Source organism: Phascolarctos cinereus, unplaced genomic scaffold (genome assembly GCF_003287225.1).
Source record: "Phascolarctos cinereus isolate Bilbo 61053 unplaced genomic scaffold, phaCin_HiC Scaffold_7;HRSCAF=346, whole genome shotgun sequence".
NCBI lineage: Eukaryota > Metazoa > Chordata > Mammalia > Diprotodontia > Phascolarctidae > Phascolarctos > Phascolarctos cinereus.
Window position 1 is genome coordinate 200,122,990 of NW_027556180.1, and position 27,032 is coordinate 200,150,021.

At 35.0% G+C, this 27,032-nt stretch overlaps 1 protein-coding gene and 1 pseudogene across 1 annotated transcript in view; one reads left to right on the forward strand and one right to left on the reverse strand.

Annotated features, from left to right (window-relative positions):
* The window catches only part of ZNF654 (zinc finger protein 654), a 101,109-nt gene that overhangs the window by 18,628 nt on the left and 55,449 nt on the right, over positions 1–27,032 (reverse strand). The window contains 4 exon segments of the mRNA XM_020974807.2: positions 9,452–9,591; positions 10,114–10,316; positions 14,347–14,482; positions 17,448–17,529. Of these exon segments, the coding sequence (XP_020830466.1) occupies positions 9,452–9,591; positions 10,114–10,316; positions 14,347–14,482; positions 17,448–17,529 (561 nt within the window).
* Positions 25,570–26,113, forward strand: LOC110199842 (AP-3 complex subunit sigma-1-like; annotated as a pseudogene).

The window sequence follows — 27,032 nt, forward strand, 5'->3', positions numbered from 1 at the left end:
TGACTGAGAAAAATGATCAGAGTAGTTTTATTTTACAATGGAAATAAATAATCTTGTTAGCTAGGTTTTAAAAAAAAAAAGACTGGTTTTATGACAAAGAGAATGAAAAAAAACCAAATCTGTTGGCTTACGTTCATCAATTTCTCTAGGTTGAAATATAAAAACTTCTCACATCTAGAGTATGGAGACCGCTTCAGAAGGAATTATGCTTTAATATGGAAATTTAAGACTACATTGGGGATGAACAGTCTACCCTAATCATGCCACACCTGGAGCACTAAGTTCAGCTCTGCGCACTATAAGACATTTTAGGGAGGTCACTGACAAGGAATACATTCAGTGGATGGCAACCAGGATAGTGAAGGAACTATTGAATACTTCATATGTCACATGAAGATAAGCTGAAGAAATAAAGGATGTCTAGCTTAGAGAAGAAAGCACTTAAGGGGAATATGGTAGCTATGTTATTTTTAAATGGCTATAATACTGAAAGGGTTGAGGCTTGTTCTGCTTGACCCAAGAGATAAGAATTAGCAACAATGAGTGGCAGATTTAGAATAGAAGAAAAATTTCTTAATGTGAACCTTCCAAAGATGGCATGAACTATTTCAAGAAGCAATAGGTTTTTCTCCATTGGAGACAGATGGCTAGTAATGCTATTGGGGGCAGTGCAGCATGTTGGAAAAAATGCTGGCTTTCAAATCAAAGGACCTAGCTTAAAATCCAAACTCTGATGCTTACTACTATATGATCTTAGGCAAGTCCCTTAATCCCTCAGTCTGTTTCTTCAACTGTAAATGACGGGCTGAATTAGATTACCTTTAACCTTTCTTCTAACACCAAATCAATGATCCTTTTAATGCTTTCTTGAGATATAAAGGCTGGCTTAGATGACCTCTGAGGTCCCTCCCTGCTCTGCAGAAATTCTGTGGGATACAAATCTCTAAGAACATCTTTTTCCTTCAGGTTTCTAGTGAATGGAGAGTGTTTTATTTTTTCACTTAAGTAATCACTACTAGGAAGATAGTCATCTGCTCCAAAACACATAATATGACTAAAAGCAAATTATTTAACCTTTCTGGGTCGGAGTTTCCTTCACTTTTCATCCAAAAAACAAAGTGAGAATTTACTTAATTCTGAATCTTATGGAAAAGCATGTCTCATTGGGAGTGAAGAGAAATGAGTGGTTTGATGGGAATATTTTAAAATAACTTCTACAATGATTGACAACCTTTAAGAAGGGTAGGGGAAAGATTTCCTTACTCTGGAGAAGTAAAACAATTAAGTAGCCTAGAGGTACATGTTTACTGATTATATCTTGAGAGCATATCACCTAGTAATGGTACTTAAGGACACTGGCATAGACCCAAAATCTACACCTATGTTCCAAGACCTGTACCAGAACCTCCTTTGGGTTTTTGTGGGTGTCTTTCTGGTGACTGGCATTTAGGTGACTAGGAGGACATTTGAGGAGAAAATACCTATTTGGACTGTTTTTCAATCTCAGTAAAAAAATAACAGAAGGATCACAGATGATAAAACGGACAATTTTGATCTCAGAGAATTAAAAGTTTTCAAACAAAACCAATGTATTTAAAACTAGAAGGGAAACAGGTAACTGTGGGGGTGGGAGGAATCTTTGCAGCAAGTTTAAATGATTCATTTCTAAGATATATGAGAAATGGACTCAAATTTATAAGAATAAGAATCATTCCTCAACTGATAAATAATGTAAGAATAAGAAGAGGAGTGGTTCCTATTCTTATTAAGGGAAAAAACCCAAGCTATCTATAACCACATGAAAAAAAATACTACAAATCTCCAATGAAAATGTGATGGAATGAAAATTAAAGCAACTCGTGAGATTCCACCTCATTCTCAGAATTTCAAACAAAAAAAGAAAGGTCATAAATGTTGGAGGGGCTGTGAGAAAATAGGAACATTGACAGACACATCAGTTTGTGGACTTATTAACTGGAAACAACCATTCTGGAAAGCAATTTGTAATTAAACACAAAAGTTTCTAAGCAGTGCGTACACGATGACCCAGCTAAACCACTGCTAAGCCAGACCCTCAAAAGAGATCAATAAAATAGGAAAAGGTCTGATGTTTACAAAAAGTATTATTAGGAACATTTTTTTTGAGATGGCAAAAAACTGGAAAATAAGGGGATGTGCATCAGTTAAAGAATGGCTGCAAAAAATAAAATAAAGAATGGCAGTGAATAAGTTGTGGCATATGAATTATCTGAGGATACATTCTCAAGAATGGCTGAAGAATGTGAAAAGTGAAACTTTTCAGGTGAAGAGAAAACTCCGTGAAGGGAGTAGGGCAATTAGATCATTAGATGTAGGGGTTTTTTTTTTGCTTGGATGAGAAGAAGGCTGTTAGGATATATATTTGGCTCCAGATTTTTGATAGGATTTCAAGAATTCTAGGAAAAGTATAATTTAAGAATTGTCAAATTAGGATAGCCTGTCATTTGTAGCAAAGTCTATTGCTACCTCAGTAGCAAAGAGATCTATTGCTAGTTTGTCCCATTTCTGAAATATGCTGTCTCTATTTCATCCTGATTCCAGGACTTTTTTCTTGACTGTACTGCTTAATGCTGAGGAAGTCAGTGATACTGTTGTCTATTCTTGCTATGTGTTCCTCTGGGAAGCACGGCTCAGATTTGACTTGTGTGCAGAGAATTGAACAGGTTAAATGTAGCAAATGCTCACGAGGCTACTTAGTAGGATTAGGACTGAGTTTTTTCAGTCTCTCTGAAGGCTTTTTATAAATAACTTGCTTATTTTTAGTTCTAGCAGAATGATATGGAGGGCTTCTTCCTCATAAGAACAGATTCCCTGAATCTGAAAGTTAGGCAATATATGTATACCCCAGATAATGAATGCACTATGAACGATCAAATAAGGGAGAGGTGACATACAGCAGCCCTAGCATGTTCATCACACTAAACAGCTCTTAAAGCTTGAAAAGCAAACAGAAGAAGATTCCAGAATCATAGTGAATCACATCTAACTCAAAGAGGACCATCATTTATTCCAATTCATATCTAAAAACAATCTCTTTTCTAACACTAATGACAATAAGTTATTCAGCCTCTACTTTAACACCTCTAGTGAGGAGAAATCGACTACAAAGTAAGGTAATCATTCTACTTTTTATAGCTCTAAGCTCTTCTTTATATCAAGTTGAAATCTGAATCTTATATTTTCCAGGTATTACTGTAGTTTAGGTTTCTAAGGCTATGATGAAGCCTACTTCTACTTTAAAGTCCTTGAAGGCTTTACCATATTTCTATCATTCTCTCCTCTTCCACTCTGTCTTTTCTTTGCTATATATAACCCAGTTACTTCCACTGATTCTTACATGGCATGATTTCCATTCTACCAATTCTGATCTCTCTCCTGTGGATGTGCTCCAGTTTGTCAATGTTCTCCATAAAATATGGCATTGAAAATTGAATGGTTTTACCAAGGCAGAGTTCAGGTGGACTGAAAAACACTTCCTATCTCCTAGTCACACTTTGCTTAATTTAGCTTAAAATTACATCAAAGTTTTTTTTAATTTTATTTTGTTTGTTGTAGTTGTTGTTGTCATTCTTTACTCATTGTGAGCTTGAAGTCTACTAAAACTTCTAGATCTCTTTTATACAAACTGTTGTCCAGTCATTCTGCACTTATTGACTTTTTTTAACACAAGTGTAAAGTTTCACATTTATCCCTACTAACTTTTATTTTTATTAGACAGAATTCATTTCTCTAGCCTACAGAGATCTTTCTTTTTTTGGACCTAGGTTTTGTCAGCCAATGTGTTAGTTACTGCTTCCCAAAATTTGACAAACACTTCTATGGCTTTATCCAAGCTACTGGTAAAAATGTTGACCAGCACAGTGCCACGGACAGACCTTTGGTATATTTCAACCAAAGACATCTCTCCCTTAAGACTGAAATTGAGCCATTAATGACTATAGTGAGTCTGATCATTCAACCAGTTCTGAATTCATCCAACTAAACTATCTAGGTCATATCTGTCCTTTATGTATACAAAGATTGCATGAGAGACTGTATCAACTGCTTTGCTGAAATCCAGGTATGTTATGGCTACAACATTTCCCTGAATGATCAGTCCAGACACCTTGTCAAAGAAGAAAATTAAATTAATCTGCCATAATCTAATCTTGATGAAGCTATGATAGCTTTCAGTGATGCTAAAAATGTTGCTTCCCTTTTCAAATGCTCAAAAATACATTTTGAAAAATGAGGACTCAAAGATCACCAGTCTATGCTATAAAGATTTAGCCCACTTCCCTAAGGCAGCATAGTATAATGAACAGAGAGCCAGACAGACTTGGAGTTGCAAAGACATGGTTTCAAATACTCCTTCTGACACTTACTTTATGACCAGGGGCAAGCCACTTAAATACTCCGAGCCACAGTTTTCTTATTTGTAAAAATAAAAAGAGAGGGAGATGGAGAGAGAGGGAGATGGAGAGAGAGAGAGAGAGAGAGAGAGAGAGAGAGAGAGAGAGAGAGAGAGAGAGAGAGAGAGAGAGAGAGAGAGCGCGAGCTGAAGAGGATGGCCTATAAAGGTTCCTTGCAGCTGTGAATTTATGACCTTCTTCTGTTCTCTTGAAAAAAATATAGGAACATTTGCCCCTTTTCAGTCTTGTAGTACCTCTTCTGTCTTCCATGATCTTTCAAAGATTTCCCCAACAGCAAATGAGCTGTTGAGTTCAAGAGTATGTGACTGTGAGTAACTCATATAAGATCTGGCCAAGAAAAGAGCATTAGTAAGAATTACAGAGGCCAAAAAGGAATAAGTCTTGTAGTACTGAAATCTAAGTCAGCAATGTCACTGCTAAATGAAACTAAAGACTTTGGAATCTTGAAGAAAAGTTTTTCTTACCTTTAAATTAAAATAAGTTCCAATATATGTACTATTTGGGAGGAATTAATTATACAGATTTTTAAAATTTGAAGTTTAAGCCTCCTGAATTCAGGACGGTAGGGAGCATGAAACGTTTCCCCTTGATCTAGTTTCATCAATTACCTATTAAAAATGAATTAATGAAGTGTAAGAAAAGTTTTAAGTGTTTACTATGTACTGAACCCTACACTAAGATCTAGGAATACAAATACAAAGGCAAGACAAGTACCGCCCTCATGAAATTTACATCTTAGGTGGCAGTGAGAGGGACAACACATGAAAAGGGAGTGGTAACCAAAAGAAGAGTATTTTGGCTTAGGAATTCACAAGGATAGGGAGGGAAACCATAAAGGAGTCAATTGACATAACCTTTCCAGGAGCAAAATGGTACTTTAATGATTACTATTCCCATAGCAAGGGAGATATAAAGTGGGAATTCAGTAGCAGGGCAAATGGTCAAGAAATCTACCAGAGAGTTGGATGATAGGAAAGGCAAAGCTTCTACTGGTCAAGGCGCCAGGGGACACTCTTGTCTCTATCAGAAAAAAGTCTTGAAGAGATGTCTCTGGATATCATTGAAATGTAGAACAAACTCAATGATTTCAAGAAAGATTAGATTATGGAGTTTTGTATTTGCTAGATCTAGAATACAAAACCAATCCAACCAATTCAAATAAGTGGGGATATTTTGTCCAGGGATATAATTTTAAAGAGTTTCATAAACATATGAAGATAGGTGTTTTGAGACCCAAGAACTAAGGCTCAGAAGGGTAATGATATTTCTAAAGATTAAGGATTGAAGAAGACTGAAGAACAAAGTATGACTCTACCTTGGATTATGGAATAGTTTCTCTAGTTCTCTGAGGAAGAAGAACAGTAGATGATGAATGTCAGCTTTAAGGATTTTTTTGACTGGGTAGAGTAAAGCAGGGGTTGAGGAAATTCAAGAAAAATACAATGAGGATATCGGGTAACTGGGTAGCCAGGTGGCACAATGGATACAGCATTAGGCCAGTCAGGAAGTCAGGAAGACTCATCTTGAGTTCAAATGTAGCTGCAGACACTTACTAGCTATGTGACCCCTGACAAGTCATTTAACCCTGTTTGCTCCAGTTTCCTCATCTGTAAAATGAGGTAGAAAAGGAAATGGCAAAGCACTTCAGTAACTTTGCCAAGAAAACCCCAGATGGGGCCACAAAGAGTAGGACATGACTGAAAAATGATTAAACAACAACACAATGAGGACATAAGGGCTGTGGATCCTGACTGCCTACAAGAAAAAAGATTAGAAAGTCTGATATGCCATCTCTGTTTAATTATGAGTAGTGGCTAAGGAACCCCACTGACTCAAAGTTAGATACTTCGCCTCTACTCTCAATGTATGGATAAGGGTTTTCCTGACTTTGGCTAAGGAGGTTTCAATGGACTGACTTCAAAGTGCTTGGTCTTTTTTATTTTTATTTTTATTTTTATGTAGTTCTATTTCTATGAAATAGGTCTTAGGCCTCACTACCACTCTTCTACTATCTCCACTCTCCTCCTCACCCCTCAACTGCACTAAGACTTTTGGGACAGCTTATATATAAATATATTCCACTGACTTGATAGAAAGATTGTGAGGCTTATTCTGAAAGGTGGTTAAAGGCATCCTTTGTTGTGAGGCTTAGCTGTCTTTCCTCATCAAGTATAATTATGATTCCAGAAAACAAGTATTATTCATCAAGTATGGGAAGCTTGTTTGATCTCCTATGAGATCACACCAAAACAAAATCAGCCATGGTATCTGGAGATCACCACATTTATAGATACTAAACTCATGGCATCCCAAGTGGTTTGCATAATAGGGAGAGAAATAGCTAATGTCTTCTGAGATTCTTCTAAAAAAAAAAACTTCCTGTAAAATTCAGTCACCTATAGGTAATATCCCTCTGATACTTAATTACATACATGACCAATGAAGACTTTTAGTGCATTAAAGCCAGCCTGATAAGTGTTTCTGGATAGGAGTGTGTATTTGGAAATTAGAATATGAGGTTGGAAGAGTTAGTAGTTATTACTAGTAGCTTTGAGGTAGTTAATCATGAGACTCCTCTGTCACAGGGATAGATGTAAAGTGGAAAGAATATGGTTAAATGGGAACAATTTATGACAAATGGCAAGTACAAAAGAACAGTAGATTCAGAACAGCAGAGAGACTAAGGTAGGGTGATTAAAAACCCAGAAGAGTTACAAGAGCTCAGCTAGGATCTGTAACAATTTCAGGGAAATACTTCTAATTTATTCCACTATTATAACTTTGTCTGATTAAGGCGGTTTGGTTTGGGCTTCAAGGTAAGCCTCTAGTTGCAAGGCAAGAATTCTCTGGGGGATGACTCATTTAAAGAAGATCTGGGAATGGAGAGAAGAGATAACTATAGGCTCTATCACAGGGCACTAACAAACTTCTGACTCTGGTATCAAAAAAAAGCAATAATGGGGGCAGCTAGGTGGTACAGTGGATAGAGCACTGGCCCTAGAGTCAGGAGAACCTGAGTTCAAATCCAGTCTCAAACACATAACACTCATTTTTTAAGTAAGTCACTTAACCCCAACTGCCTCATCACTAAAAAAAGAAAAAAAAAGCAGCAATGGCAGTGTATATGTCATCTAACCTGACCTTTTCCTAAAATATGGAAACAGGAAAGGCTCAGCACCATTACAGATTTGGCATCAGATAGAACCAGGTTATGTGCAGATCAATAGAAACCATTTAAAGACAAGGTTCCTTCTCTAGACTGCTTGGTAGTATAGGCTTGGCTTTGGGTGAGGGCCTAGCTACTTGTATTTATGACTCTAGTATCCTTGGTTGAGCAGAGGGACCTCATAGAAAAAAATGCCTGCTTGCTATATCCTTCTGCTGTCCCCATCCCCTTCACCATATTAAGATAAGAACATTCCAAGTGCAGAAGATAAACACTCCTTTGTGTCTACATATTGATAAGTTAATTGAAAAGGATCTTGATAACAGTTGATAATTCTGTTACATTAATAAGTTTTTAATTACCACTGCTCTCAGGTCTGCACATACTGATGCATCCCCCAAGCATCTATACCATTCTGACTCTATAGAATAAGGATAAAGAGGAAGTTGGTCCATACAGAAGGAACACTGAGAGAAAAGGAAAGAAACTAGGGGTCCAAGGAGAACAATGCAAGATGTGGGAAGGCCCCTGAGGTTATTCAGAAAGAAATAGAAAGGGAAAGAAACAGGAAAGAAACAGAAGAAAGCAAAAGGCTGACCACTTGAATAAAAAGTGGTAGAAAAGGAAGATTAAAAAATTTAGGATAAAGATTAATGGTCCAGAAGCTAAGTAGATCTTTAGACTCAGAGGGTGCCAAACTCTTATTCAATGCCCCAAAGTGCAGAGATTAGAATTTGGCTGGCCAACACAGAAGGGGAGGGTAATTCCTCTGGATTTACCTAAATTCCAGTACTGTCAATACTAATACTCAGAACAAAAGAGGAAAAATTGAAGTTGCCCTGGTAGCTGTCCTTAATATAGCTGGGAAGCAGGGAATATGCTCTCTCTAGCAGGTCCCATGACCAAGGAGCCTTGGGATAATTAGAAGTTTTCTAAAAACTCTGAACAGTATAGGACTTTTATTTATTTTAATAGCTACCTAATGATTCCTCTATCTCTAGAAAAGCTATGTAAACATACACACACAATGTTACAGTAAAAATTGTTTTAAATTTTTTTTCTTCACATAGTACTAGAAATAATTACATTTTTATAGTAAGCTTTTGAACAAGTATAATTTGGAATTTGAAATCACTAATTCAGAAAAAAAAACACCATGTTTTTCACCCTCAAGATCTCTGCAAAATTATTGTGCTTAGCAAGAAAAAAAAATTTCTTTTAAAATTAAAATGGACCATCAAAGTAGTAGAAATTAAAAGGAAATTATCTGATAGCATTACAAAGTCTTATGGCACGTTACAAATGGCAAATTTAGTCTGAAAGGAAACTTCTTGAGGTACAGACTATTCTACATTTTGTCTTTAAACTCCCAGAGCTTAGGATAGGTCCTTATTTTGGGTAGGTACTTAACAGATGTCTGCTGCACTGAGATAAACTATTGCTTTTTCTTAAACATTTCTTGTAAATTATTTTTTGAAAAAACTTCCCTATTCCCAATCTCTAATAAATTACAATTTCACCTTAAACATAACTATGTAATGAAAAAATGGTTCCATAAATCATACTATTTCAAACAAAAATCTATATTCAAAGAAGAAAGTCTTTGATCTCCTTACCTCTAATTCTTTGAACTACATAATAAACAGTAAGTATATCAAGATTTGCTTAAATGGTTAATTTTCATTTGTTGGTCAGTACAAAGAGACTTTGCTATTCAGAGGAGAAAAACTAACACTCTTAATGCCACTTTTATTTTGCAAACATACATCCCAAACTCTGCTACTCAACAATTCTTTCCTTCATACTGGGAGAGTTTCTTATTAGAAACACTTACCAAATACAATACATGTCCCCATTCTGGAGCTGTGGAATTAGGAATGATTCACAGAGCTGCAAGGCTAATGTAGTCTTGCCTTCTTTTTCGGTGTTACAGATGATATCAATTCCATTCTTACAATCAGTTCTCAATATATGCTATAAGTTTAAAATAAGATTGGTTCACAGAAATACATATAAATATACAAATACTTGTACAGCTAAAATTATATTATTCTATGGTAGAAGTAACTGATGCTTAGTTTTCTTCCATGAAGGTCTATGTCTGCATTCATAAAAGTTGTCTAGAGAACAGATTCATTCACCAAATTAAAGACCAGAACAGTTAATTTAAACATCCAGTATCTTAATAATTGGTTTAAAAGGCAATTATTAAGTTTCTACAATTCTTATTTGACTTCTTTAAATTAGTTAACCTCTTTTCTTTCTATCATATCCAAAGCAAATTTTCTTGGCATCTATTCTGCTAGTTTCATTATTTGTTTTGTTGCATTACTTGTAATTCAACATAAAAGTGGGAGGAAATAAGTTACCAGAAAAGAAAAAAAAAACTTGGTTAGTGGCTTTCTTAGAGCTTTGAGAATCAATCTAAAAAAGAATATGCACATACACACCCACTATATCATTATTTATTTCACTAGATTTATTCTCAGTTAGTACCTCCTGAAATAGTTGATCTTCTAATGGTGACATATATAGACATGTGAAGAACGCTTGATGGAAGTACAAGTCTTTACTGATATCTGGGTGATTTATGCAACATTTGATAAGAGCCATTGCCTCTGGTATACGTTCACAAGCAATAAGGTATCTGGCACGCAGTTCAAAGAACAGTGGGTTTTCAGAGCTCAAATATTTGTTAACTATATTAGAAAAGAGAAAAAAAAAGAATGTTATTTAAGAAAGAGAATTTAGCAATTCAGCATTTCCTAAAATTTTACTACTTTAACATTCCAGATTACAAAACAATATATAATTCATTATGCTTTGCTTTAACAAAATTTAATTATATCATTAGAAAAGGGGTGAAACAATGATAATAATGTAAAGACTTCAAAACTCCGATAAATGAAGTGATCAATTATGACTTCAGAGGACTAATTGTGAATCACACCTCTACCAAGGTGGCAGAATACAGATTTGGAATGAAGTATATAATTTCAGACTTGGCCAATTTGTGATTGTGTGAGAGACAGAGAGAGAGAGAGAGAGAGAGAGAGAGAGAGAGAGAGAGAGAGAGAGAGAGAGGTGTGAGTGTGCGTGCGCGCTTCTAGGTTAATCACTGGGAAGTGGCAATGATATAAAAAGAAAAAAGTATCATCAAACTTTAAAAAAGGGGAACATGTCAGGCACCCAAACTATCATCTTTCTTGTGAATCTAAAAAAGTAATCAGTATTTTAATTTAGGTTTTGCTATTTTAAGCTATATTAAAAAGCTCTTAATTTAGACTGATTGTGGGAAAGCAAGTCTAAATTAGTGACAAGTGTAACTGGTTTGGTAATTCAGACTCAGGTTTTGACTGTTGTTTTGGCTTGGACCTATGATTGCATCTTTGTAGGGAGCGCTGAATGAAGAAATTCACTTGAGCAACAACTGTTCTGCAAGTTTAAAAATGCTTACAGAAATGATTGGGAGTCTGAGAGGTTAAGTGACTTGCCCAGCACGACACCAGTCAGTAACTGTGAAAGGCTAAATCTAAAGACAGGTTGTCCAGAAGTTCTACATCATCCTGACTATAAGAGTCCAGAGCCAGCTTTCTATCTACTGGTCTACACTGTCTCTGTTAAAAATTCTGCTAAAAGTAATAATGTGTGTGTATGTGTGTGTATGTATGTCTATATAGGCCAAATAAAGGTACTCTGGAAATCTACTCTAGTTTAAAGATAAGAATCATGATTCATTTCTAACATGAATAAAAGCTTATAATGTATTCTCCTTGTGAATACTATTAATTCTTTGCCTCTACACAAATTATCACCAATTCCAAACTGCCTTCAAATATAGATGGTCTCCAACTTACTAATGAGTTATGGTCTTAAGTTATTTGTATGGAATTAGAATGATCATATATGGTCACACATCTATTATATATACACATATTACCATGTTATTACTTTCAATTAGAATGACCTTTCTTATAATAGGCATAAATATAAACATGGTAGTTCAGTTTCCAAACAGCCTACAAAGACCAATTCAACATAAAGTACCTTAGAATAATGGTATATGTACCATGAAACCTAACTACTACTTGTAAACACTGTTACACAGCATCAGAGATAAATTACTGTGTATTCAGAATTCTGATTTGGAATGTTATTAACCCATGCTCCCTGTAGCTCTAATACTGGGACTGAGGATGACTCTAGCAGGTGCTGTTTACCATACTTTGAGATGTAATATTCAGCAGAGTAGGCTGATGAAGAAGAGGAGGCTAGAAAGAGGGAGATCATGAGGGCCACCAGATTCCTCTTGCTAGTCGTGTCTCAATTCTGTCTGGTGTCCCAAGGATTTTTTTTTGGGGGGGGGGAGCTGAGAGAGGGTTAGGAGCACCAGGATTATATTGCATGCCTTGCCTTATTTCTTCTTCCCAGGTTTTTTTTCTTTCACCAATCCCCTACGAAAAAAAGATAGCTTTTCTCCTACCCTCTTGTATAAAGCAAACAACTACCTTTTGATGACTTCTGAGATATTCTATTGCTAAAAATAAGAGAAAGGCTTCCCGTACCATCCATCACCTGTCTCTCTCCCATTTTTCCTCACTTTTTTGTTTTAATCTTATGGAAAAGAAAAAAGATCCACACAGGTGATAAATAGTGGAGCTGGGAGTAGAATTCATACACATTTCAGAAAATCAAATATCTCTCCTGTGCATTTTCATCATAAAAGCTAGAGCGCTAGGACCAGAGAAGTACAGATAGCAGTGATCAGTCAAAATTGCTAATTCTTCCTTCTTCCTTATTACCCCAGTCCTGGCTACACTGGTCCTTGGATGAAGCAGAAATGTTCAGCAAGAAGGGGAGGGAAAACCCCAAGAACTGGCAGTTGGAAGAGAGTTTCTGCAGTCATCTGGCTGGGACAGTTTATTCAATACTTAAAATTTGCTACAGAACTAAGAGCTTGTTAAGCCACTGGACCTTGACTTCAAATTTTTTTCTTGTTATTTATTTTTAACACTCATTAAAAAACTGTTTTTGAGTTTCAAATTCTTTCCCTCTCTCCAGTTCCTCCCCCACCCATCCAGAAGGCAAACAATGACATCAATTATACACGTGGAATCATGCAAAACATATTTCCATATTGGCCATGTTGTAAAGGAAAAAAAGTATGAAAAATTAAGAAAGTGAAAAAATTATACTTCAATTTGTACTTAAGAATTCAACAGTTTGGGCAGCTAGGTGGCGCAGTGGATAGAGCACCGGCCCCGAAGTCAGGAGGACCTGAGTTCAAATCTGGCCTCAGACCAAACACTTGACACTTACTAGCTGTGTGACCCTGGGCAAGTCACTTAACCCCAATTGCCAAAAAAAATTAAAAAAAAAAAAAGAATTCAACAGTTCTTTCTCTGGAGGCAGACAGCATTTTTTATTACAAGTCTTTTGGGAACTGTCTTGGTTCATTTTATCGATCAGAGTAGCTAAGTATTTCACAACTGATCATCACTGCAATATTGCTGTTACTGTGTACAATGTTCTCCTGGTTCTGATCACTTCACTTTGCATCAGTTCATATAAGCCTTCCCTCAGGTTTTTCTGAAAATACCTACTGGTCATTGCTTAGCACAATAGTATTCCATCACAATCATATGCCAAGACTTGTTTATTGATTCCTCAATTAATGGGCATCCCCTCAATTTCCAATTCTCTATCACAAAAAAGAGCTGCCATAAAGATTTTTTTTTTTGGTGCACAAAGATAGATCCTTTTTCTTTTTCTTTGTGGTACTGCTGGTACAGCACAGTCTTAAATTGTCCTCCAGAATGGTTGGGTCACTTTACAACTCCATCAACAATGCATTAGTATCCCAAGTTTTCCACATTCCCATTCAACATATTTTCATTTTCTATCATGTTAGTCAAACTGATAGGTGTAAGCTGGTACCTCAGAGTTGTTTTAATTTGCCTTTCCATGATAGTGATTGAGACCATTTTTCATATGACTACTGATGACTCTAATTTCTTCTTCTGAAAACTTCCTGTTCATATCCTTTAGTCATTTATCAACTGGGGAATGGCTCTTATTTTTCATAAATATGACTCAGTTCCCTATATATTTTTATATTTTATATATTTATATATTTTAGCAGACAAATTTATAAAAAAAAGTTCCCCCTCAGTTTCTTGCTCTCCTTCTAATCCTGGCTGCATTGGTTTTCTTTGTGCAAAAACCCTTTTTAATTTAATGGAATCAAAATCATACATTTTCAGTGCTCTCATGCTTGGTCATAAATTCTTCCCTACCCACAGCTGACAAGCAAAATTTTCCATGGTCCCTTAATTTGCTTATGATATCATCCTTTATGTATAAATCACGTACTCATTTAGACCTTATCTTGGGATAAGGTGTGAGATGTTAAAGATCTTTGTAATCTCAGAAATTCACATTAACATTATATTTACAACCTTAATATTAAGATTTGATATTTCTTTTTAAGTCATACGTTTAATTTGTCATTTATTATTCTTGTCACTTTGGCATATATTTAACATATACTTAGGAACTACTCAAAGTGGAAACACAGTTGTAACAGCTGTAGAAGCACTGTTACGTTTATACTGCCCATTTTATTTTCTTTAATTAGTGAAAACCATCTCCACTCAATTATTTAGTAGTATAAATAAGCAAAATGGTAACATGATGCTTTCAATTTTACTTTATGTATGCCTTAAATACCTATATCCTGAGATGTTGGCTTGGCCTTAAGAACTGCTTGCAACACTGGATCTTCCCATGGTCCGCCATCTCTAATAATTCTAGTTACCAGTTCCAGATTCACATTTCTATATCTGCTGAGGTGGTTTTGACATTCCTACAAGAGAGAAATTAGTTTGCTCAATTTAAAAGTACTGTTTTAAAAGTTGAAGCATAGTTATATGACTAATGAAATAAAGAAAAAAATATTGTTGGAAAATCTAATATAATTTTCTTTGTTAGGTGAATATTCATATTCAAAGTGGCACCAAATGATTCCATGTGCTCAATTTCATATGTATATTATATATTTTTAAACCAATAAACTTTCTCAGATCAAATTCCATATAAAAGGTGATATCTCTTTTCTCACTCTCCAAATATCTTTCGTTTTCAGTTATTCTATTCAATTTATTCTTTATTTTCTTTTAAAAATACTTTTGCAAACATTTACTATCTTTCCTTTCCATTGTCTCCCACCAATTAAAAAAAAAAAAGAAAACCATCATGAGAAAAGCAAATATTAATTTTGCTTTTACTGTGTAATTGATTTTATCCTACAAACTGCTTAAAGTTCTCTGCCTCTGAACTTAGTTCGGAATTCAACTAGCCTGTAATGCATTAAGTTTAGAAATTAGTCCTCTTGCTTATCACTGTTCTAGTCTTGCCTCAAAGAAATTCTACTATCCTTGGGAATGTGGCTGGATACCAGAGTTCGGTCTTATATCTTGACACCACCAAGCTATCCTTAAAGGATGTTTGGTTTGCTATCCAAAGAAGTCTGACTTTGCAGGTGGTCTCAAACAATGACTATTTCTCAGTTTCAGGAGGGAAGGAAGAGGTCATTGCTAGACCTTATTCCTAATTTCCAACTATTCATATTGTTCCCCATTTCTCATCTATGTAGCCATTTTGTCATCAACTCCATGATGTCACCTACCCTGTTCTGTTCTTTGTTTTGTACTCCCTGAAACCCTATTGAAGGAGAGCTGTCCTTCTGCTAGGGGTCTTTGGCATACATCAAGGCAAGCTACTGATGCCTTTATTAATAGGCTCACACCCTGTTAACAAACTGTTACCTTGTTCAGAAAGAGCGTGCTTCAGCATACCTTTGTTGAATTTCACTTGACAATCATAAATATGAACAGTCCAGCAAATTAAATTTCCACAATGGTCATGTCTAAAACTGTATCTTTGTTTAGAATTTTATCTTGTTTAAACATTGTGGTAAGACCAAAGCTACTCTGGGCATATAAAAAAGTTTATCCATGATTCGACAGTTGAGAGTTTTTGGCCCAAGAAACACACAAGAAGTAAAGGTGGGACTTTAGGCCAGTCTAATACCTGCATACCTAGCCCTGGCTCTCAGTTCCTGGGAATAAAATTTCTTAACTCTCAGTGGTTAGTGAGGCAACTATCACGTTACCCTTATCTCGGAGAAGTTTAAGATTAACTGGGCCTAAGTAAGATGGAAATGAAGGTTCATTTACTAGCAGGAGTTGGCCTTCCATATTTTGTGGCTGGAGATTAATATGCACCATCAATTTAAGACATTCATAATTCACAGTTTTCCCCCTGACTTTTCTAAAAGACACAATCTCTCAAAAGGTTAGACAATTACAGGTTTATATTACTACTTAGCCACATGGAGCAATAAACTTAAATACTGCGCTCATTTTTGAAAATACCTAATACATATTTGGGACCAGAGATTATCTGTGTCAAAGCCAGAAAGTAAATTACCTATTTTTCTTCACAACAAAGTCATTTTTTATGTTAAGCTTAAACATCCAAAGATAATGTAAAAAAGAAATACATAATTAAGATACAGCATAAAGTTAACAAATGATTTTATTAAAAAACTATTATAATTACTTTCAAAAGTCTCTGAGATTTATTATGCACCATAAATAAGGATAAAAAAAATAATTTGGACTAATACATACGGGTCCAATAAGATGTTTTTACATTATTCTATGCCTTCAATAAGTTCCTCTAATTCTTCTCTTCCCTAGCCTAATGCCAGTACTTTCTGTGTGTGTAACTGTCACATTTTTCAAAAGTATTTTCATTTTGACTCAATGTTGTTAATGATGATGATCACAGCTATTTTTAAAAAAGTGAAATAGCACAGACTTACAGCACACTGATTAACATCTATCTAAAGAACAATGGCAGTGAAGTTATCCACACTTTGAACCACTAAGACTATTATTATCTTGTTCCCATAATTTAAATCCCATTTTAGTGAGTTTATGGAATTATTAAAATTGCTACCTACCTACAGGCTGGTAAAATAAAATATGTAATATGATCATATAGTGTACAAAGGGTGTATATCTTATAGTACTGTACAGGGGCCAGTGCTATCTAGGACTTATAAAGCAAGGAGAAGTCTTAGTGGAAACATTTGGGTTTGTTGGTTTGAATAAAAACTACTAGAAATAAATGGGAGGTGACTACATCATTTATGCTACTCTCCTTTCCTCAATACTTTTCTTCCAGGATGCAGCAAAGATATGATCTTTGAGAACAGTGTCTTTCTTTCTCAGCACTTTGTGGCTCTAATCAATCTAATGCCTCCCAAATATTTATGAGTGTATGTATATCTTTCCTTTGTTAAATAAAGTACAGTTATTTTTGCTATAATGCTTGTTTTGAAAACATGAATTTGTTCCAATGTGATTAATATATTGGGGAACAATTTAAGCATAAAGTGACTTTCACTGGCTTATGCTCAATTACATTCTGTAAGAATGCAGAAAACTGCACCACTTCCATGGTAACTCAAAAGTTGTAACCCTTCCACAAGCAAATCTCTGCTCTTTTTCCAAGTAAAGCTTTTAGAAATGACAAAAATATTAACAGTTCCATACATTTACTATTAGCAAAATAACTGGGTTTTCCAATAGAATAATAAAAGACTACATGTCTTTTTCTCTACTATTATAATAAGATTGTGTGAGCCTTTTGAAAATTATTTTAACATCATTAAGCAAGGTAGTAACAGGCAATGTATGTATGTATGTTTTAGTAATTAAGTGTATTTTACATGGAAAATTTAACATAGTAAATTTCATTACCTGGATTGAACCAAGAATATCCTTTAATGGCTCTTCATAAAATTCATCTTTTCCAAAGAACAGCAGCAACTCAAAGAAACTCCTAAAAAATATCAAGAAATCTCAGAGTTTTGCCCCAATGTAAAATTGTAAATGCCAAATAAAAATAAGGATAACATATATATTTTTAAAAGTCAAAAAAAGATTTCAAAAAAAAGTAAAAAAAAAGTTCTGATCATCACAGGCAAATTGTCTGTCTTTACAGTTAACTGTTGTAAAGTTCAACTTAACTGCTTACTTGGTGACAAATCTCACTTTACTCTTCATAGTTAATACTGCAGGTCCTCTGCACACAGTAGGCACTGAAGAACTATATTGTTGTCCATGTCAGTGCTATTTTTACCCTTACTTTGCAAGTAGCCTACAGATCAGCTGAGAAATATTCATATTGAGTCTGCCAATGGCAATGCAATTACTAATGCTGTTACTAATCAATATTTCCAAGAAACAAAGTGAAAACCATATTTACTATGTGATACCTATGTGTCTATAATAATATATGTTTATTAAAGTTAGAATAATTTTCTTAATTCTGAGAATGATTAAACTACTATCTAACTGTTTAGCATTACTATTTGTGGATGAAAAGAAAATACCATGAAAGACAAATGCCATCAGTCTAGTGTGGCCAAAAAATAGAATGGGTTTTTTTTTTTGAGGTTGGCATAAAAAAAGACTAAATAAGCTTTATTTCCAAGGAACATTTTTCTAAAACATAGTGAAGCATTTGTCACAATCTGGGCAATATATGCTCTTCGTTCACTCATGTTTTCCTGTGTGACTCAATCTCTTCTGAGTAGGATGGATCTCACTGAGGAGAACCTGTAGTGTTTAGGAATTTGATGCAATCAGCAAAGTGTCACTTAAAAACTGAAACATATTGAGAAACTGAAGTATAAAGAATTCCTCTTCCATTTGGAATTTGTGTAGGACACTGCATACAAAAGTGGCAAATATCTTTTTTAAAAGAATGCATGTCCTTTTTTTATGCTTTCTTTGATATTGATAATCACAGGATTCCACTGTGCTTATGTACTGAACACATGCATGACGAAAGATTTTATTGAAGGAGAGCTTTTAAAATTGGTTTTGAACTAATAAGCCAAATGTTTTCATAAAAAAAAAAAACACTTTTACTCACAGTTAGGTATACCCCTCTCCTTCCCCTCTTAAGTCCTAGTACTCTTCAAATAAACTAGGAAGAGTTCATATTCAGGGAAATTATATTAGATAAAATCTGACTGACAGCTTAATACCTTTTTTTTCCATGTTAGTATTTTGTGTGTGTGTGTGTGTGTGTGTGTGTGTGTGTGTGTGTGTGTGTGTGCGTGTGCGCGCTGTTTGGTTGAGTGATGAGGAAAAAGGCATTAGACATAAGCCATCATCTCACTGCACATCGAAGAGGGTATTTACTTGTTCTGCCAATCACTATACGTCACCCCCTACTAAATAACTCCAACTTTCCCTATTACTTCCAGGATCAAATATAAACTCTTTATTGGACATTTAAAGTCCTTTATAACCTGGCTCCATCCTCCCTTACTCGTCTTTTTATACTTCACTCCTCTTCTGGCACTCTATGATTAACTAATTTGGCCTACTCGCTGCTCCTCACACAAGACACTCAATTCCAACTTTTATTATCCCACATCCCTCTTCACTTCTGTCTCCTAGCTTCCTGCATGACTCAGCTCAAACTCTCTCTTCTATAGAAGGCCTTTCCTGGTCTCTCCTTCCTCTCAGTTTCCCTTCTCTAAGATTAATTTCCATTTACACTGTGTGTATCCTTTATGTACACAGTTATTTGCATGTAATTTTTCCCAGTAGAATGTCAGCTCCTTGAAGGCAAGGCTGTTTTTACCTTCTCTATGAGTGCTTTGCACAAAGTATATAAATGCTTGTTGTCTTACTGACTTATAATTCATCAGTTATTTTCATGTATGTTAACAGTCACTGGGCATACTGTTCTCCTGGTTTGCTTATTTCACCTGCATCAGTTAATGAAAGCCTTCCTATATACTTCTTCCAAATCTCCATATTTGTTGCTTTTTACTATGCAATGTTATTCCACTACATCCATATACAACTTGTTCAGCTATTTTCCACTAGACAGGCATCTACTTTATTTCCATTCTTTTGCTACTGCAAAAGTGCTGTTTATATCATTTCTTCTTGAGTCAGCAAGTACAAATTTTCTCTTTAGTTCATATTTAGTGATTCACATTACCCACAATTAAGGTGCTTGAGAGACTTGAGCAAAGAAACACATAATGGGCTTCTGAAACTGCCCACATTTCCTATTTAGTCATTGTTTTATGCTTGGAATAACCACAAAGAATGAAGCTTTTTAAGTCCTATGTAAGACACATCATCTCTATTACCAAAGGCTAGGTTCTAGAGATAAATGAAAATTGAGAAATCTTTCATTATGTTCCCAAGAAAATTTCAGACAAACTGATCATATTTGAAACCTCTGAAAACTCTACTTTCGAAAACTTTACCTTTTTAAACACTCATTCAGTTCTATGGATAACAAAAAGAAACTGTGAATTAGGTTAATCTGCTTTTTAATACCTTGTTTTCATATTGGGATAATCTCTCTTAACAGGGAGCTATGCCACCTGTTGGCAGAAAGGGTCACCTATAGACTTGAGAAGAGGGATAGGGTGTAAGCTGAATAGGAAAAACAAAGAACAAGAGTGAGATAAACTTGGATTGTTGGGGTACAAAGTAAACCCCAAACCCAGAAATCCAGAGTCTCAAGTGCAGTTTACCAAAACTTTTTCAAACACTGACATAGTAGGGTCAGTTAAAAAGTATATGAAACAAAAAATGATGTCTTTCTTTCCTCAGCATCTAGGCCAGGGCTTCTTAAACTTTTTCCACCTGCAACCCCTTCAGCACTTCCTAAACTGTGGGTCGAGACCCCATATGGGTCCACCATCCACAGTTATTAAAAGTGCTGATAGTAATGTTTAACCTTAAAAAAGAAAAACACAGTCTAATTAGATCTATAGCTTTATGAAATAATCTATTTCTACTTTGATCTTATTTTACATTTAAAAAAACTCATAATTTTCCTGCTATATTCTGTTTATCTTGATATCACTATGAGAAGAATGACAGGTTGCTGTAATTCTTTTTTCATCAAAACAAAGTATTTCAAGACATATCCCTCCTTGACCCCAGCACTTGGGCCTGGAGGAAATACCCTGACTGAAAATATCCTGAGAATAGAGGAAATGGTACCTTGTATAGTGAAACTGCCGAGGATGCTACTTGCTCTAGTCCCTTTACCTTAAGAAAGAAGCTTTTCCTTATTCCCTTTTAATATTAGTGCCTTCCCTCTATTAACTAATTTCCATTTACATCGTCCATATAGTTTGTATGTAGCTGTTTGCACATTGTCTCTCCCATTAAACTATGAGCTCCTAGAGGTCGAGGACTGTTTTTCTTTGTCTTTTACCTTTCTTCATATCCTGAGCATTTAGCATCATTCTCTATTCATACAAAGTAAGCACTTGAAACAAGTCTGCTGACTTGACCTGATGTGTCCAAAAAGAAAAAGCTCCAGAAAACTCAAATCAAATCAGAAAAACTAAGTTAAATGTCAATATTAAAATGTACATTAAAACAAACAATCCCTGAAAGGGATAATACTGAAGACTTTTAGTTTACTTGCTCCTATGGTTATCTGAAGTCTGATTTTAATTTTTTTTCAAACTTGGTAAAGTCTGATTGTACTCGAAATGATTTCTGACACCTATCATACAAATAGGCCATGTTTCCAGTGACAATAGCTAATAAGAGCTAATATTCCTATAGTGTGTACTATGTGCCAGGCACTGTGCTAAGTGTGTTACAATTATTATCTCACTGAATCTTCACAACCACCTGGGAGGTAGATGCTATTTTTATCACCATTTTACAGATGAGAAAACTTAGGCAGATAGAGGTTAAATGACTTGCCCAGAGTCACACAGCTATTAAATGTCTGAGACTGGATTTGAACTTAAGTCTTCCTGACTCTAGGCCCAGTAATATATCCACTGTGCCACAAAAATAGTGACATAGAAATCTAAATTTTTATCACTTAAATATCTATTGCACTGTGAATAAAATTTCTTAACTCTCATTTTGGAAATAGCCTAGGTAATAAGGACAAATCTTAGGGCCACACATGCTTCAAAGATAAAATCATGTATGTAAGTCTTCAACAAGAGTACACCAATGAACTGTACTGCCCACCTATTTCTGTTTGCAAGTAAAGTTTAGAAAACAAAACAAAATAAGTGGATTAAATCACGATTTTGAACATTTCTCTTCTTTTGCATGTATAAAATACTTAAAACCACACCTAAGCATTCTTCTAGGAACTTTAATTTTCAGGTATTCTCTTATTAAAATGTAACTGAGAAATATTTAACAAAATAAATAAACAAAAATACAACAGAATACATATAATGTCAACATGTGGCTAAGTGAATATGAGACCACAGGGATCCATTTTTATTTGAGTTTGACATAAGTGTGTCAGACAATCAACAAAACAAATCAAGTTGATTTGTAGTATTTCCTGATTTGCAATGTTCAAATGCTTACAATGAAAATTTAACAACTGGCTAAGCTGGATCCAGTACACCACTTAGTATAATATTTGTATGTATATAATACCATCCTTTTTATTTATATCACACTTTACAGAATTATAAGGGCCTTCACTGGCAATCTAATCCAACTTATACCTGACCAAGCACCCTCTACCACACTTCCAACAAAAGGTCATCCAAACTTTGTTTTAAGATCTCTAATGATAGGGAACTTACTAGCTAGCCAGGCAATCAATCCCACTTTTAGACATCTAATTTTTTATGCTTTCCTTATAATGAGCTGAAATGTGACTTTCTATACTTTGCACTATTGCTCCTATTTCTGCCCTCTGAGTTATGCAGAAAAAGAAAATTCTCTCTTTTAGAGGTCAAATAGTCAAATACTTGAAGACAATTGGACAATGGATATGGGAAAAAGAAAAATAAGAACAAGGCACAGTAAATGATCCAGTTTGCCCAGAATGCAGCATATATGAAGGGGAAGTAGAATGAGACAAGGGTTAAGAAGTTAGATTTGATTTGGACCTAATTTTAAATGGTCCTGAATGATAGAATCAGAAACTTACAGATCATATATGGAACACAATCGAGAACTTCTGAATAGAGTGATATGACCCTAACTATGCATTAGAAAGACTACTTGGGCAAGAATGAAATATGTAGACTGGAGAAGGGCTAGATCTAAAAGACATCCAGCTACAAAAGTATTACAACAGTTGATTACAAATTGCTTTTCAACAAATCATCTCCTTTGATCATTAAAACAATCCTATAAAACAGACTATAAATATGTTTATTCATTCTCTCAAAGAAGTTAAGTGTCTTGTGCAAAAACACACTGCTAGCAAATGATAGAAGCAAGACTCAAGCCTAGTTCTTCAAACTCCATCCAAATCCAATTCTTTCCAAAATTCAATTCAATTCAACATGAAATAAGTCTGATCATGTCATTCTCCACTTAAAAATTTTTGGAGTCTCCATAAGGCCTGTTGGATAAAATAAAAATTCACTAACTTTGCATTTAATGTCCTGTTCTATCTGGTTCCAGTCTACCTTCCAAACTAATTTCATACCTTAATACTCCCCTTCACATGATCGACTTTGCAGCCAAACTGGCCTTTTTGTTCTTCCTAGAATGTCACATTTCGTTTCTTGCCTCTATAGCTCTGCACAGGCTGCCCCTGTGCCTGGAACTGCTCCTTGCTTCTGCCTCTTAGCTTGTAGTCAAGTCTAAGTTGAGGTGCTATGTTCTACCTTCCTGTTCCCCTAAATTGTCAGTAATAGCCCCTACCTCTACTTATCTAATACTTCTTACCTGTTTCCATGAAATACCTTCCTCCAAGAATTACTTGAAGGCAGGGACTTCCATTTTTGTCTTTATATTTCCCAATATTAAGCACAATTCTTGCAATTCAATTCAACTAGCATTTATTAAGCATCTACCATATGCAAGGAATTGTGCTAGATACTGGAAGCACACACAAAGGCTTGCATTCACATTAGGGAATATGACCTTAATCATTAAGCACTGATTAACTGCTTGCTATATATCAGGCATTACTCCAGGTGACAGGAATAAAAAAGACAAAAATTCAATAGTCTTTACCTTCAAGTACCTTATATTCAGTGGTGTCAAACTCAAATAGAATACATACATACATACATACCTACATAAAGGATTCCCTGAAAGCCGCATACTGACAATTATAAACTGTATGCATATTTTATTATATTTTAATGTATTTTGTTAATTATTTCCCAATTACATTTTAATCTGGTTCAGGTCCCACCTCTGTACTATCTGTACAGAGCACCACTGTACTCAATTACACACACACACACACACACACACACACACACACACACACACACACAGAAAGGTTTCACAGAAGAAATGGCATAAGCAGAGTTTGGAAGATGAGATTCTGAGAATGGCTGACACAAATAATTGGGTAAGGAAGAGGTGTGTCAATCTGTCAGTTTTGGAGAAGTAATCCTATTTGGCTCAAATATAAAATTTGTGAAAAAGAACACAGTCATTCCTCGACATTCACAGTTTTAGTTATTTGCGGGTCAGCCACTAATAATTAAATGGGAATTTTGGAGATTGGTGGTGTAAATCCCAGATGATTCATATACATAAAGAAAACTTTTTTAAAAATTAAGTCATAAATGCATAAATACCATATATTGTTAATCTAAAGTATCATTTACTACCATAAATATATGCACATAAATTTATTATAAACAGTTAAATTTTGTTACAAATCCAAACTCAGTCATGTGATTTTTCTGCTGTAGTGACTGTTGTTATCATGTTTCTATAGGAGAAGGAAATCCATAAAGCAGTTGCTGCAGCTACACTGGTCACTGCAAAGACATGCATGGTGTGTGAGATACTAATCCCTCTAGTGTAGAAACTGCAACTTTTTTATGGGTGAAATGTGTTGTTCTACTTGTTTTGTGTGTTAAATTATTATGATCAGAATTATTAAAAAATAAAGGTGGGAGGGTCTGGAGTTATTAATGGTTTTTCACATTTATGGGGCTCCTGTGCCCCTAAGTTGACCCTCAAATACTGAAGGTCAACTGTAGTATGAAATAAGGTTGGAAAGATAGCTAGATGTCAAGACTGTAGAAGGCCTTAAATGAAAGGCTTGGGAGTTTGTTTTTTATCTTAGAACTGATAAGGAGACACTCAAAACTTTTTAAACAGGGAGATGACTTGGTTAAGACCTATTTGTGCCTTAGGAAGATTATTTATGCGGTTGTGTGCATAGTATGGACACAGTAAGAAAAGAAGCAAGGAGGTCAACTAAAAGGTTATTAACCCCCCCCATCCCCTGACACACCCAAAAGAAAAGTCTATTACAATAGTCTAAACTAGTCTAGTAATCTAATCAGTGGTGTCAAACTCTATGCTGGCAGCATAATGAACAAGAAAACCAGAAATTAACATTATTTATGTCATATTTTATTTTTATTTATTTTGTTAAACATTTTCAAGTTACATCTTAATCTGAGAATTTTGCAGTTCTCGAGTTTGACATTTCTAGTCTAGACGAGAGGTATCAAATACAGCTTTCTAAATTAATACTCAGTCCACAAGAATCTTTATGTACCATTTAGCAGAAGCTATTTCTACTTGAGTTTGACACCAGTGATTTAGACACCTGAACCTTTTGAACTATGGTGGTGGCCTCGTGAGTGAAAAATAAGATATGTCTGAGGCAAACTCTGAACCCAGGTCTTCCTAACTCTAAGTTTAAACTATCCACTATGTCACCTAGCTGTCTGAAATAGAGAGACCGTAAGCCAAAATGGTTTTTGTAAACTTTACTGACCAGCAGATGCTGGAAGTATGCCTTTAACTATGGGTAGGTTTCCCTCTCCTCCCTCTTTAGTAGCACAGAGGTCTGCATGGGGTCCAGTGTCCACCTGGCCATCCTTCAACCCCAGCCCTCAGCCCCATTATGATCAAGGAGATCCTCACGTTCAACAACCACTGGAAACCCTGACTCTTCAAGTTTTATTGGTCCTATAGTGAAGATGTAAAGCAACAAATTAAAGAAACTATTTGCTGTTCAAACAAGATGAAAATGTTTGTCATTTCCCAGAAGGATGCATGCTAGTAAGTGAAACTGATTTACAGGCATTAGACCACCTTGTATTTTGTCATGTGGATTCTTCAGAAAGCGAACTTTTTGACCTAATACAAATACTCACACAAATACTAGATAAGTGTTTTGAAATTGTCTTTGTAAAGAGGATTTAACTTTCCATGTAGACAAAGTCCACAATATTCTGGCAGAAATGGCAGTGGAGTGAATGGTTTTAGAGACTAACAAAAATGAAATTGTTCCTCAAATAGATGCAACAAAATATGCTTGAGGCTATCTTAGCAGAGGCTCCAGCTCAACCAATATTGGCTGCAAGGAATTTAATCTTTCTGTGATCCCAAGAAATATTATCATTGGTGACATCATTATAAAACTCAGGACTGCCCATTTTCAATAAAAAGGCTACTCCCAGATAAAATCCAAGGGTAAAAAGTCACCTCTGTTTTAATGCAACTGTGTATCCAAAAAAAGTCTTAACTTCAGCTGCTGATTTAAGAAAAGATGATGAAAAGATTTAAGATAATGAAACTGTATATTAGGATGAATATTGCTTTTGTCTTACCGAATAATTTTTAAGAAAACAGGCAGTCTGTGATTTTTTTTCTAATTTACTAATTTAATTTACTAATTTTCTAATTCTATGCCCTCATAAGGCATATCATCTTGGATGCTACAGTATTTTAAAAATTCATGTAAGATATTCCTTTACTATGAATAACCCAAAATATTAGGTATTCAGCATATTCTATGGAATTCTATGAATGTTATCATTTCTTAACTCTTCTTATCATTTGTCATGACTGAACTATGTAAATGTGTTGCATGAAAATATTTTGTTCTCTTTTAGAAAAAATAAACTCCAAAATAACTGGACTTAAAAAAAGTAGGAAGCATAATTTTCCCCTGAAAACAGGGCCAGGGTGAGGGGTACACAATAAAATTAGAAATCTTAGGAGCGTGGAAAAAGCTTGGGACAGAGTTGTTTTAGGCAACATACTAAAGAATTAGTAAGTAATTAATATAAGGAATAACCAGAAACGCTGAAGGGCCCAAGTGATCAATATGTAAAGGGTTGAGTCAATATAATTTAATATATAAATAGCCAATCAAAAAAATTAGAATGAAATATTCTTAAGAAATCTAATCTGATTTAAATTTTCTACCACAATTTGGAAGGCATTTAAGAATCAGTTGGAATAAATCCTTAAATTCATATACATTATTATCATTGTAGAATTTTCTCTCCCAGGATGATGACTATATTTTACTACAAAATATATTTTAACTCAAGAACTTTGTCAGCAAACTATACATTT